The sequence below is a fragment of the Osmerus mordax genome, chromosome 22, assembly GCF_038355195.1.
Source record: "Osmerus mordax isolate fOsmMor3 chromosome 22, fOsmMor3.pri, whole genome shotgun sequence".
In the NCBI taxonomy this organism is placed as follows: domain Eukaryota; kingdom Metazoa; phylum Chordata; class Actinopteri; order Osmeriformes; family Osmeridae; genus Osmerus; species Osmerus mordax.
Genome location: NC_090071.1, coordinates 7,987,532 through 8,001,802, shown reverse-complemented (window position 1 = coordinate 8,001,802; position 14,271 = coordinate 7,987,532). Strand labels below are relative to the sequence as shown.

Sequence of the window (14,271 nt, the reverse complement as noted above, 5' to 3'; positions counted from 1 at the left end):
ATAATTTGGACTATTTCATTAAATAATGGAACATGTACCATTGGGATTTCGTTATATGTTTAATGATTGTAATCTAAAAGAAAAAAAATGAACCGTAAATGATAAACTCCTAATTAAAGCCTACTTGAAATACTTAAAACTGTCTAGTCGCAGCCAACCTTCGGCTGTTTCTCAAGGAGCCAAATAGTTTTTTATACTTCAGTCATTCAGAACGCCAGAGATGAGATGAAAACACTTTTACAGTAGGCCTGAAAGAATAAACATAAACCTTTACATCTAGTTTTTATATTATGTCTTATCCTGGTATGTCTTGGTGTGTAAAGGCCTGTAATGTCAGTCAACTCCTTTGTTTACATTAGATTTGTCAGATAATTTTTATATACAGTATATATATATATATGGTTTTGGTGTTGTGCATTTGATAGTGACTGATGTTAGTTTATGTCATTTAATCAGTTATTGTAAACTAACTAAATAGAAACTGATTAATCATTGTAGTTAATCTATTGGAAAAAATGAAGACATTTTGCTAATCAATAAAGCTAGAATGCAGCATCCCTGCACTAGAAACCGGTTTTGTGTGGAAGGCAGTAATCCTTGTCTACTTGTCCACAAAAAACTAAGATGAGTGGGGCTCAAACTGCCCAGCAGTCAGTCACACATATCTCCACGCCAGAGGCCTCCAAAATGCTGTGGACTTTCATATCGTCCCATCCAATTGGTCTAAAGAAAGTTCTATCCAACAGAGCAGGAATTTCATCGATGCTTCTCCCATCCTACTCCGGTCAGTCTCACCCTGCACAGGGGCCAAGTCATACAAACCACTTCACCCATTCCCTCACCATACCACCTCCTTCTCCCTGCAGCTCCTCCGGTCTCCGTCCTCCCTGGTGGTGCCGGGCCAGGTTACAGCCACCACCAGGGAGCGAGCTGTGTCAGGCTGCCATGTCTGCCCTTCATCAGGTTAAGTGCCTCCGACAGCCAACCACAAAGTTATTGGCCAGCAGTGTGTGAGTGTGTGTGTGTGTGTTTAGTGTGTGTCTCTAAGTTAGAAAAGGGGAGGCCTGCTTCGCTTGTAAAGACTGCCTTCACTAGCCTAGAACCCATTAAAAACACGCATCACCGCCATCCCTCTAGCTTTTTATATTTGCTTATAGTATTTATTTAGTTAAAAAAAAATTACAAACAATATGAGTTCTTTGACACTAGTTGATTCAAATAGAATGGGTGTAAAATTGACCATGAGAGGTCAGAAGAGAAGCTGTACTGAAAGCTTCAACATGACTTGACAGGAGTGACAGGACAATACGTTGAACACTCTAGTCTACCATGAAGGAACACTGCCACCGTGTGGTCGATGCTGAGCAAACCAACCAAAAACCCTCAGAGAAAACAAGGAAAAAGTCCCAAACAAAACTCTGAGAGGAAATATGGAAGACACCTTGGGAGCGATTCAGTGGGGGATCCTTTCCTCCAGAGATGGTGTTGATACAGAGAGGTGCCGGCTAATAGGCGAAATACTATTCAGTTCCAGGACTCTATCAAACAATTACCAAATGGTAGCTAAGCTAGCCTGCTTTGCTGGCTAAGTCAGATAAAGTTGCTGATAGCATCTTACAGTTCACCTAAGTGAGTGGTGCACTGGAACAGACCTTTGATATCATTCAGTTTCAAATGAAAAAGGAACTTTATTTTTCTCACAGTAGAAACAGGTCCATTCTGTACTCCCCCCCCATTGGTTGAATCTGCTTCATACCTAGCATTCTAAGAATAATTGGCTGGCATAGCTGATGACTTGATGGAAACCTCCTCCCAAGCTCTGCCATTGGATGACACTGTGAATTTTAAGCAGCTGTCGCCCTGCTATTGATTATTGTGGCAGAGTGTAGGGGGAGTTGACTCAGCTGTTTTCTGCTCTCAATGCCTCTGGAACGCTGTAATCCAACTCATCTGGTGCTCCAACAGTTTGCCAGGGGTCTTGGCTAGGGACCTGACAGCAGGGATGTAGATGTGTGTTAAAGTGTGTGTGTGTTTGTGTGTGTGTATGTGTGTGTGAGAGAGAGAGAAACAGACACTGTGCCCGCACTGTGTGCAAGTGTGTATCCTACTGTGTGTCAGTGTAGTAGAATGTTGGCAATAAATTGAGAGTTTGCTTGTTTGTGTCTGCTTTGTGTGTGTGTGTGTGTGTGTGTGTGTGCATACAAGTTTGTATCTGTGTTTACCATGTTGTGTTGGGGTCCAGAAAACTGACGGGGGGTCAATGGGCGTGTGTTCAGAGCAGCTTTTATGTCATGTAATCCCACTTCTCTTTTCTAGAAAACGTGAATAGCATTCGAATCACTGACTCAATTTTTGGATCTCATTTTCATGACAAAGCAATTGTCCGGTTGCTAGGCCTCCCCTGTGGGATATAAAAAGGGAGTGGGGGATCAGAGAGAGAGCGAGCACCACCTCACACAGACTTCAGGGAAACTACCAGGGCTAAACCCAACTATCAACGATGGGCAGGGTGAGTACTGGAGGACAGACGGATTTAAGGAACACGCACGTTTCTTAACCTTTTCTTTAGACAACATTTCATCCTAAAATTCCAAATCTGCCGAGAATGTCCGTGCAGATCCTGGAGATTTTTGAAAAGGATTTACAATGTCAGAGAGCGCTCTGTCATTTGATTGTACATGGGAAACATCCATCAAGCAGGCTGGTTAAGAAGTCAGCGTTACCACCAGCTGTCATGGTAAACTGCAAACGAAAATAGCTCTGTTTGGTTCGGAGTCCTGACCTCTCTCTTCCTCTCCAGATCATCTTCTTCGAGGACAAGAACTACCAGGGCCGTCGCTATGAGTGCGACAGCGACTGCTCCGACTTCCACGCCTATCTGAGTCGCTGCAACTCCATCCGGGTGGAGAGTGGTGCCTGGGTGCTGTACGAGAGGCCCAACTACACTGGCTACCAGTACGTCCTGACCAGGGGGGAGTACCCAGAGTACCAGCGCTGGATGGGCCTCAACGAACGACTCTGCTCCTGCAAGATGGTCCACTTTGTAAGGCTCTGACCCCTCAGGATAACATGCTGTAGCCTGGTCTGACTCCTCAGGGTAACGTGCTGTAGCCTGGTCTGACCCCTCAGGGTAACGTGCTGTAGCCTGGTCTGACCCCTCAGGATAACGTGCTGTAGCCTGGTCTGACCCCTCAGGGTAACGTGCTGTAGCCTGGTCTGACCCCTCAGGGTAACGTGCTGTAGCCTGGTCTGACCCCTCAGGATAACGTGCTGTAGCCTGGTCTGACCCCTCAGGGTACCGTGCTGTAGCCTGGTCTGACCCCTCAGAGTAACGTGCTGTAGCCTGGTCTGACTCCTCAGGATAACGTGCTGTAGCCTGGTCTTGGGTGATGCGGAGGGTATCCCGTACCACCATGATAGATGAGGGTGATAGTATGTCGCTTTCGTCGACTGGCATTTACTGAGCTTGCAGTGGAGTGTTCGTCCTGACATCCTGTCGTGACACATAAATGTGGGTGTTATGTAGAGTAAATGGAGACAACTGATACTTTTCCATACAGAAGTGACTGCTCTCTGCCCGAGACATGTATTTTCTCTAGAGAGATTTCTGTTTCAACCCAAGATTCCATGCTTCCCTCTCTCTCTCTCTCTCTCTCTCTCTCTCTCTCTCTCTCTCTCTCTCTCTCTCTCTCTCTCTCTCTCTCTCTCTCTCTCTCTCTCTCTCTCTCTCACTCACCAATTCTGCTCGCCCCTCTCTTCCTCAACTCCACTGATGCCCCCCCCCCCTCCACCTCCTTCCTCTCTCCCATCCAGGCGGGCGTAGCACCATACCAGATCCAGCTGTACGGAAAGGGGGACTTTGCGGGCCAGGTGTTCGAGGCGACTGAGGACTGCCCCTCGGTCCTGGAGAAGTTCCACTGGAGGGAGGTCCACTCCTGCAAGGTCCTGGGGGGCTGCTGGGTCTTCTACGAGCACCCCAACTACAAAGGACGCCAGTACTTCCTGGAGAAGGGAGAGTATCGCAAGCCCATGGACTGGGGCGCTGTGTGTCCCACCATGCAGTCCTTCAGACGGCTGACAGAGTAACCTCTTCACCCCCACCACCCCGGCCCTCCCTTTCCCTCCGGTCGTACCAGCAAGCCTGCTCCTTCTACGTCACCACCAAGCTAGGGGCACCAGAGACACACCATCAGCCGAAATAAAAAACCTGAGTGGAAAGTAGCTGAAGGGTTGCGTCCTTATTGTGTGTGTGTGTTTGGGTGTATATGGGAACGTAAAAGGACACTACACAGTTTCTGTCTATCCAAATCTCAAGCCAAAATGAAAACATTTGATTCATTTATTAGTATGCTTATGTCATATGGAGTGCGAAATAAATAACATTGTAAGAGAAAACATTGATCTTAGTTCAAACGGTACACTGGAACTCAGTTTAACCATGGGCATGTGTGCCTCATGCGGTGAGGTTTTGCATGCCTGTCCTGTCCATCCAGTCTGTCCAGCCCATCGTTGGGTGAAACCCTCCTTCTCTCTCAGCCAGACGGGCCCTCTTCGTCGATGAAGCTGACCTGGGCGGTGGGCAGCCCCCACTCCATCTCCTTGCCCTGGGGAGGGCCCTGGGGAAAGGTGAGCTCTACACCCGACCCTCTGCAGTCCAGGGCGGGAGGGTGGTTGGCCGACACCTGAGGGAGGGTGGTGACGGAGGAAGACGGGGAGGAGACGTGCGCTGGGCGGGACCCTAGGAGGGGGCGTTCCTCCGGAGAGGACGAGCGGGGGGCGAGAGAGGGGGCCGGAGGGGTACTGGGTGGTACCGATGGGTAGGAAGACCGGGGAGGATAGAAGGCCCCAGGGCTGTTCAGGAGCAGGTCCACTCCTGGGGAGGTGGACTGGGGCGAGAGCTTGACGGTCTCCCCCACACCCAGAGCAGGGGAGAAGGATGTGGCGGAGGTGCAGGGGAGAGGTGCGGGGGCGGGGGCTGGAGAGCAGCTGTCAGACGTCACACTGGGGGGAGGAGTCAGCGTGGAGATGACAGAGCTGTGGAGGAGGGGCCGGAGCAGGCGTGTCATTTCCTGGAGATCCCTGCTGACGTGGGACACCTGCTGAGACAGGCAGCTCATCTGTGAAGGGGGGAGAGGAGGAGGAGGGGGGGGGGGGGTGAAAAGAATGCTTTGAGAGTTAAACATTGAAATCCAGGAAGGAAAGATACCGTCACTGTGGTCTCTTACCTCTTGTTTGAGTTTAGCTATACTCTGCATGGTCTCTGCCTCCTCCATGCTTCCTGTACACACATACACACACATACACACTACATGATCACAGCGGAACTTACTTCAGACCCTTAAAAGTCCCAGACGGAGTGTGTGCAGGAGGAAGGCATGTCTGTCGTTTACCTATGGTAGAACTCGCAAAGCTCTGTGTAACGCTGGGACTGAAGTCAAACCTCTGGCCCAAAGAACTGCAGCTCTCTGTCTCAATGCCATCCACAAACCTGAAGACCAGAGGAGAGAGACAGACGGAGCGATGGGACAAAAGAGACAAAGCAAGAAAAAGAAAACAAGTTGATCTCCACTATCCCCACCAGGTGGCAGCGGAGCACCAGAGAAGGCTGGTGCTGGTTTCTCCAGTAGGCCAGTTCACAACAGACCCCTGTCTCCCACCTTTAGCTGTCTGGCTGGGCGTACGCCATCATCTCCGCACTACCAGGCAACAGCACATGGCTCTTCCATGTCTGAGCGAACGTATACAGTCCACTGTTATGGGACTATCATTACCAGCTCAGATAGCAGACTGGATAAAACACATACCACGACACGAAACCTGTTCTGTAGTTATACTTTACTGCAAACAACATCAGTGGACAACGCTTCGCTATGCACTGCGGGCTTGAAGACGTAACGGCTGAAGGGATACGGTCGTATTGCAGGTTCGTCTTTTATAAACCGTTCCCCGGAGCAAGCGGGACTGGTGTCGTGGTTGCGTACCGTGGGCCGAGGTCATGGGGGGCGCAGCTGAAGCTCACCACCGGGACCTGAAGCCTGGCGGGGGGGCGGGCGTGGTCGCCGCGGAAGGGCCGGGGGGGCAGGAGGGGGGAGCGCAGGGGCGAGCGCAGGGGCGAGGTCAGGCCCCGCCCCAGCCTCAGGGAGGAGGGCGGGATTTGGGGCACGGGGGGGGGCTCCTCCTCGGGGCTCTCCTCGTCCTCGGTGATGGAGGGGAGCTTCTTCGCCGGGCCCCCGTTACTCTCCCAGTCCATCTTTAAGGGGGGGGTTGTGGGAGGCGGGGGGGGGGGAGAGACAGACAAAAAAGGAATGAGACGTGAAAGAGAAAAGGGAAAGTGAAATGAGAGATCATGAGAGAGAGAGAGAGAGGCAGAGAGACCAGAAAGAAGGATGGAGAAAGAGAGAGAGAGAGAGAAACGAGAGGAGGAGAAACGACATGCATTACAACAGCTGAGGGCGGAAGCCATCGCCGAGGCCGGCATCATTAGGGATGCAGTTCACAATACTGTGTCTCAAATCTGAAAGGAGGGAGGAATACCGTTCCCTCTGCAGTGGAACCAGAAACCCCATTCACATTACCGACACACCGGGACTGCAGCCGCTCTCCATTCACCACCACACTGCACACGTGCAGCCACAATTCCAGAACAATAGCACATGTCGAGCTGGTATCTTTGACAACAAAAAACAACCACATCTTTCTTGACTGTCGACATCCTCACTCCCCACCCTGCTCCCCCAACCCCTTGCCCCCCCACTGGGCCACCCCCCGCCAGCCCCTGTTTGTTTTCCTCTCTCCTCATCCCTCCATCTCCAGTCAAAAGTGCCCCTGGCTGAGGGCTGTTTTTAGATCTGACAATCTATTTTTAGCGGTGGGATGCCTGGGGAGCTGTACAGAGGAGAGGTTGCACTCTGACTTCAAGTGTGTGTATGTAAGTGTGTGTGTTTGTGTGTGTGTGTGGGCACGTGCCATAGTTAATGTGCAGCGTGCTGTGGAAAGGGTAAGCACTGCCAGACTGCAGACATAACATAGTGTGTGTGTGAGTGAGAGAGAGAGAGAGAGAGAGAGAGAGAGAGAGAGAGAGAGAGAGAGAGAGAGAGAGAGCGAGAGAGAGAGAGAGACTGCATACAGGCATGTGTTTGAGAGTGTGAGAAAAGGAACCATGAGCATGAGGTGTGTGCCAGTGAGGATGTGTGTGTGTGTGTTTGCACGTGAGTTGCATACAGATATTCAGCCAAGATACCAACCCGCTCTCCCCCACCACCCTCCTCACCCCCTCCCCTCGCCTCCCCTCATCTATTTTTATCCTTTCTCATCTACCCATCTGTCTGTTCAGAGTCTATATTTATCTGGCTGGCTCCATTTTGGGCTGCAGGGGAAGGGAGACACAAGCAGTCAGGGACAGCCCTCTCCTGACAGCCTGGCTATATTTAGCACAGCACCGCGCCTGGTGAAGCACCTCCGTCGTTATAATAGGCTGTGTGTGTGTGTGTGCGTGTGAGTAGTCAATAGTACAGAAGTGAACTGAAGTGGCGGGACTGTCTGTGCATGCGAGGGAGCCCGTGTGCGCGTGCGAGGACGCATGCATGTTCAGGTGCATGAACTGTAATTGCGAGTGCGTGTGTGTCTTTGGTGGGTGTGCGTGGGTGCGTGTGTGTGTACCTCGGCAGTGTGGCCCTCTCTCAGGTTGTAGGTGAGGTCGTGGGAGATCTCGGTGATGAACTTGTGGGCGTAGTCGGGGTAGAGACACAGCACCTCTCGCAGGCCCTTCAGACTGATGTACTGCAGGTCACAGTAGGTCAGCGCCTTCACGTTGGCATTGGTCTTGATCACCTGCTCCTGGGTCAGAGAGTCTGAGCCAATCAGGTCCCCCTTACCTGGACGGCAAGCACACACACACATGTATATTTTCATCAAACGTCAACACACGCTTACACGTATCCTCACAGGTATGGGTAAACAAACACAAGCAGCACACATGCAACACCACCTCATGTCCTAATGCCATCCTCTATCAATTGTCTGTATAATGAAGACTTTGAAGAGCCTCTCGAACACAGGCCGCTGCGTATTCCAGCTCAGTTCACTTTAATAATCATCCCTGTATCAATAATGCAGACAGCCTTTATAATTGACTACAGAGGGACCATTCCTTGGAAGAGAGAGATGTAATTGCCTCACTTGTCACTACAGTCTCTGTACGCACACACACACGCACACGGTTACACCCACCAAACACACACACACCCACACACACGCCCGCCCGCCACACACTTCTACACGCGTACACCCCTGTTCACACACACATGCACGCACAAACACGCATCAATGCGGGTATGTCATTTTGCGGTGACTTTTGGTTTGCGATGGAGCCAGTGAAGCAGGGTAGGGGAGCGGGCACAGGAGCTGACAGACCTGAGGTGCCTGCTCCCTCACGCTCCACTGGCTCCCACTTACTCTCCCAGAAGACTCTCCGATAAGAGGGAAGACCACCGCCGTGATACTCACTGCAGCAATGATCGAAAAGATGATGTGTGTTGCGTGTGCGTATGAATGTGTGTGTGGGGGTCTTTGTGTGTGTGCGAGAGCAAGGCGGGGAGGGAAGGAGAGTGAGAGGGAGAAAGACAGCGAGAGAGAGCTTTCTTGAAGATACCCCAAGCAGGTACCAAGCTATCTACATGTGTGCCTAGCCTCCTACTGTGCACATACACACACACACACGTGCACACACACACACGCACGCATCCCCACCCAGTATGGCCAGGACGGTGTTGTCCTTAAGGACCTCCATTGAACCCGAGCAGACAAAGTAGATGGCCTGCAGGGCGTCACCCTGGCGGATGAGGAACTCCCCGGGGGCGCAGAAGGACGTCCTGATGATGAGGGACAGGGAGCGCAGGCACCCCCTGCTGGCCGACTCAAACAGGGACAGCTGCAGCAGCTCCTTGTTCAGGTGCATGGCGATGTCGGCCCTCAGCTCGTCCGGGAAGTCCTTCAGGAGCTGGGGAGTACGGAGGGGGGGGGGGGGGGGTGAGGGGGGCGAGACAGATGAATGAATGGATTATTCGGTAGAGGGAGGGAAGGGAGGGGGAGCAGGGGGTGGAGGAAGAGAGAGAGAGAGAGACAGAGAGAGAGAGAGAGAGAGCGAGAGGGATCCATATCTCACACATCGAAATCCAAAGCGCAGCACCCCTGAACACACACAGACACACCCCCACACCTCGCTGACGTCGATGCCGTTGTTGACGGACCAGGTGGTCTGGAAGCATTCCAGCATGCGCTGCTCCAGGGCCTTGGGCAGGCGGTGCACCCTGATGAAGTCCTTCAGGTCCTTGGTGCGCGTGTGGTAGAGGGAGCGCCGCGAGTACATCCTCTGGATGATGGCCGTCACGTTCCCGAACACCACCGCGTGCATCAGGGCTGGGGCCGGGGGGCCAGGGGGAGGAGGGGGAGAGGGTTGGAGGGAAGGAGGGATAGGAGGACAGGTTTAGAGGAAGTGCAAAGGATGAGTCAGGGAGAGAAAAGAGAAATGTGTAGATAGGGAGACAGGTGAAGACTATCGTTGTTGATGAATATTTCATGAGTTACTCCTGTCCATTCATTATTCATGTACTTATGCTCATGCACGCATGCACGAACACATGCACTCTCTCACTCTTTCACTCTCACTACTTCTATCTATCTCTCTCACTCACTCATTCACTCACTCATTCACTCACTAACTCACTCACAGTCCCTTTCTTCATTGTCCCAAAGGGGTTAGTGTCAGCATAGAGAGTTCTCTGGCTGGCATACCCACTGCATCTGTGCCATCTCCCTCACAGTTGCCATGGTGACGTGCCAGTGCATGACTCCGAGGCTTGGCGTGGCAGGGTCTGGCTGGAGTTGGTTACTAGTGGACACGAGGCGTGTGTGTCGGACCACCTCACATGTCCACGCTCACCCTCTCCTCCTACTTCTCTTCCCACATCCCTGTCCCTCTCTGTGATCACTGCCCCACTCTCTCTGTGATCACTGCCCCACTCTCTCTGTGACTTCCTGATTTCAGAACGAGCTGGACATGGTTGGAGGGGGACTGTAGTCAACTGTAGACAGAGTTCCATAGAACAAGGTTCTATGGTTCTAGCATATACAGCTTCTGGGTTCTCTCTCTCTGTCTCTCCCTCCTTTCTTATCCTTCCCTCCCTTTCTCTCTCCTTCCCCTCTCTCCTTCCCTCCCTCTCTCTCTCTCTCTCTCTCTCTCTCTCTCTCTCTCTCTCTCTCTCTGTCCCAGCTGGCTGGTGACTCAGTGTCTGACTCAGTGGCTTATTTATGTGCAAACCCCCATCAGACCCCAGGCCTCACAGGGCCGGCCTCAGAGGTGTGGGGGCCACGAGCCTCTCTGCCACCCGAGGTCCCTCTCACTCTGCCACCGAGAGAGCGACAAGAGCAGCAGGGCACTCGGGGCACCGTTGTCATGGCGCCACGCCCGCTAATGCGTTTTAAAGACAGCTACAGGGCAGAGCAGGTCGTTCAGTCTCGCACTGCCATTCTCCAGTTCCTAGCAACCGTTAGGCTAGTCCGGGGCGGTGCACAGACCGTGAAATCGTCCATCTGAAAAACGAGTTGCCCCCTCTCTCTATTTGTTTTTTCTCCAAGCCAACAGACTTACAGCTAATGGAAGTAACATTTTCATCTAGAGAAGCAGAACAGGATTCTGGCCATTTCTAGAAGGTTCCGGACGGAGAATCAACACTGGCTTGTTCTTCAGGCCTTTTCCAGAGTATGTGTGTGTGTGACCTCACCTCCAATGAGCATGGTGCAGATGGAGAAGATCTTCTCTGAGTCGGTGTTAGCAGACACGTTCCCGAACCCCACGCTGGTCAGGCTGCTCAGGGCGAAGTACAGCGACGTCACATAAGAGCTCCTGACCGAGGGCCCGCCCCCCAGCCCCCCTGTCCCGTTCAGCTGGCGCCCTCCTCCGGCCTTGCTCATGTTCCATTGGCCGGAGCCCAGAGGGTCTTGTCCAACGGGCTCCGATCCAGACATGTTCCACTGGTTGTAATGGGCCATTATGGAGCTTTGCGGCGAATCAGAGACTCCGAGTAGTGAGGTCAAAGGTGACAGGAAGTAGGGTGTGCCCAGGCGCTTGGCCAGTTCATGAAGCCAGCCTAAGGAGAAGGACAGTCCAGTAGAGTTATCATCATAGCAGAGTGAGCAGTTTAATGCTAATGTCCTGACATTTATGCATACTGCTTCATTAGCTCTAATACCATACAGCACATGCCAAAAGGCCACAGTAATTGTGTGTATGTGTGTGTGAGTTTGTGTATGTGTGTGTGAGTGTGTGTGTGTGTGTGTGTGTGTGTGTGTGTGTGTGTGTGTGTGTGTGTGTGTGTGTGTGTGTGTGTGTGTGTGTGTGTGTGTGAGAGTGTGTGTGCCTGTGTGGATTTGTGTGTCCTAACACCCCATTATGATGAGATTCCATTTCCGTCTAAATTCAATATTCATCGAGACCAATTTGTGTGAATTACTAACTCAAATAAATCAAACGACTTTAAACCTTAGTATTTAGTTCAAGGAGTGTTCAGTCCGGGCAGACAGTTCCTGCTACAGCAAACAGCAGCCAAACAGCACGGTTTATCTACACTGGGGCTGTCCTTGGTGCTGAACCTCAACATGTCAGTCCCAGCTGCTATAGACCAGCATTCAATCTGTTTCTCCTCAGCTTCCTCTGCCTCTTAATAACCCTGTCTTTATCCTTTTCCATCTTTATCTCTCTCTTATCTCCCTTTCCTTCTAGTCCTGCATCACCCCTATTGTCTCTGCAAGATTTGAAAGAGAGATAGACAGCCAGGCGGAGAGAGCCTGTCTGTCTGTCTGTCAGTGAGTGTCTCTCGGGCTTGTCTCCCAGGTCTGAGGTTAAAAGGTCCATACTGCAGAGGTAGACGCCCAGAATACTGGAGGAGCGGGCCTGACCTCACCGTACAGGGTGTGACCACACAGGAACAAGCTATCCTGTCAACAAGTCTGGAGTTTCTGAGTGTTTATGGGCAAGAGTATGACTATGTGTGTTTTTCTACATTTACATTTAGCAGACGCTCTTATCCAGATAGACTTACAGTAAGTACAGGGACATTCCCCCGAGGCAAGTAGGGTGAAGTGCCTTGCCCACGACACAACGTCATTTGGCACGGCCAAGAATCGAACCAGGGACCTTCTGATTACTAGCCCGATTCTCTAACCGCTCAGCCACCTGACTCTCTCCCTGTGTCTATGATTGCATTATCAATATCTCCCCACCTGTGGATGTTCCTATGAATAATTGCATGCGTGTGAGTGTACGCCGACTTGCGCCCACCGATGTCCCACGAGCTGGGGCTGTTGTTCTCGATCTCGGAGCGTCCGATGAAGTACCAGAGACAGGCCATCCAGTGGGCCAGCAGGGCGAAGGTGGACATGAGCAGGGTGAGGACCACGGCGCTGTACTGGGAGTAGCGGTCCAGCTTCTGCAGGAGACGCAGCAGGCGCAGCAAGCGCACCGTCTTCAGCAGGTGGACCCCGAAGTTCTGCAACCAGAAACCATGGAAACAGGACATGGGTGGGAGCTATGGAGAGCACAGTGGGGAAGCTTAAAGGGATTTTTTCTTTTTTGAATTTCATGCGCCTTGAGAGGTGAAAGTTTTGAGGAGCACATGTTTTGACATCGACTTGTACTGTTGGTTATTAGTTCAGTCAACATACCAGGGGGGGGGGGGGGGGGGGGGGAGTGAGAGGTGGATCGATACTTCAGCAGGAAGCGGGGACTTGGATACACTAGTACTGGCCTGGGGGAGAACCTGCACACCACACACCTGTCAAAATGACAGATTCATACATCTCACGCACACACAAACCCTCTAGCCTGGTCCGAACCAGACTTTCGTACATTGCATTTGTACAGAGTCTGGGCTCGCTCCATTGACAAGCGTTCACTTCCTTGAAGGCGGGTACTCTTTTGAAGTTTAAAACTATTGGATCTGCCCAGAGCCACTCTGGATCGGGCATAACCAATCGCTAGCGTTCGCCTTAGCCAACTACTTCACCAATAACGGAGCTAGCTGGAAAATTAAACAAACCCTGTGGGGATCAAAGATTGTTCCTGCTCCGGCTTTAACTTCTGGATATTCGGCAGTGTTGCCATCTTTCTCCGCTGCCATTACGTAACTACAGACGCAGTACAGAAGCACAATGAAAATTGAGCGGGAGTACGTAGGAGGGCAGAGCCAGGCTACGTCTCCTCACCCCTCTGGTGACTGTGCGTGTGTTCGCTTCTGTGCATTTGGGGGGCGGTGTGTGTGTGTGTCTGTGCCGACCCACTTGACTGCGCGTGTGTGCGTCTGCGTGTGTACGTGTGTGTGGCGACTCACCACGCTGATGTTGAAGGCGTAGAGCAGGTCAAAGGGCAGCGCGGCGATCAGGTCCACAAACAGCCAGGAGGTGGCGTAGTGGAGACAGATGGAGCGGGCGTCGTACACCACCTGGCCTGATGTGCTCACGTAGGTGGTGCGGAAGTTCAGCACGATGTCTGTCGTGGAAAGACATGATGACTCGGAGGGGTTGGCAACAGCAGGGGGAGTATTTTGGCAGACAAAATAACTGCATTTTTGGCCTTTGATTCCTTCCAAACTAATTAGGAAAACAAACCATTCAGTTATCTGGCCGTGTAATTTGCCTCTGTACAGGAGCTCTCGTTAATCAGAGTAGTGATTCAAGTGATTGATGTGCTTGGGGCCTCATTGATGTGGGCACCTTGTCTATTGACCACTCTGCTGAGGAGTGGGGGTTTATTATAGGGTGTTCTGGTAATGACTTGAGAGAGTGATGCCATTGATAACCCATCAGTGGGTGGGTGATGTGTGTGTGAGAGAGCGAGGGGGAGAGAGAGAGCGAGGGAGAGAGAGAGAGAGAGAGAGAGAGAGAGAGAGAGAGAGAGAGAGAGAGAGAGAGAGAAAGAGAGCAAGAGAGCAAGAGAGAGGGGGGGATGGGAGAGAAGCAGTGAGAGAGTGAGTGACGAACATGAATGTAAAAGAACTCTCCCATATTCGTTAGAGCTCAACTCTCAGTCCTCTCTCCAAATGAAATCAGAGGGCTCTCAGTGCCACTCATGGGTTTAATTATTTTCACATGAATTAGATGCTCTCTCTCTTTGCTCGCCTATTTTGCTAATCGTCAGACTGTACATGTGCCCAATTACCCGATAAATCACATTTGGGTTGGTTTTCTCTGACTCGTGCGTTGAAACAACGATGATAA

The 14,271-nt window shown here is 51.7% G+C and overlaps 2 protein-coding genes across 2 annotated transcripts in view; one reads left to right on the top strand and one right to left on the bottom strand.

Moving 5' to 3' along the window:
- Positions 1–2,409: 2,409 nt before the first annotated feature.
- Positions 2,410–4,156, top strand: LOC136965973 (gamma-crystallin S-like). The gene is made up of 3 exons (XM_067260293.1): positions 2,410–2,509; positions 2,801–3,043; positions 3,814–4,156. Exons 1-3 carry the CDS (start codon positions 2,501–2,503, stop codon positions 4,084–4,086), a joined length of 525 nt encoding a protein of 174 aa, XP_067116394.1. The 5' UTR covers positions 2,410–2,500; the 3' UTR covers positions 4,087–4,156.
- Positions 4,157–4,532: 376 nt separating this feature from the next.
- LOC136966484 (potassium voltage-gated channel subfamily H member 8-like) overlaps positions 4,533–14,271 on the bottom strand; it is a 15,356-nt gene continuing 5,617 nt past the window's right edge. The window contains exons 6-15 of the mRNA XM_067260991.1: positions 13,386–13,543; positions 12,338–12,545; positions 10,782–11,147; positions 9,218–9,417; positions 8,749–8,998; positions 7,660–7,874; positions 5,982–6,250; positions 5,391–5,488; positions 5,226–5,278; positions 4,533–5,117 (exon numbers count right to left, since the gene is read on the bottom strand). Coding sequence (XP_067117092.1) covers positions 4,533–5,117; positions 5,226–5,278; positions 5,391–5,488; positions 5,982–6,250; positions 7,660–7,874; positions 8,749–8,998; positions 9,218–9,417; positions 10,782–11,147; positions 12,338–12,545; positions 13,386–13,543 — 2,402 coding nt within the window. The remainder of the gene's footprint in view (positions 5,118–5,225; positions 5,279–5,390; positions 5,489–5,981; positions 6,251–7,659; positions 7,875–8,748; positions 8,999–9,217; positions 9,418–10,781; positions 11,148–12,337; positions 12,546–13,385; positions 13,544–14,271) is intronic.

Coding starts and splice junctions, on each gene's coding strand:
- LOC136965973 (XM_067260293.1), top strand. Junction 3,044..3,813: donor CCTGCAAGATGGTCCACTTT/GTAAGGCTCTGA, acceptor TCTCCCATCCAG/GCGGGCGTAGCACCATACCA.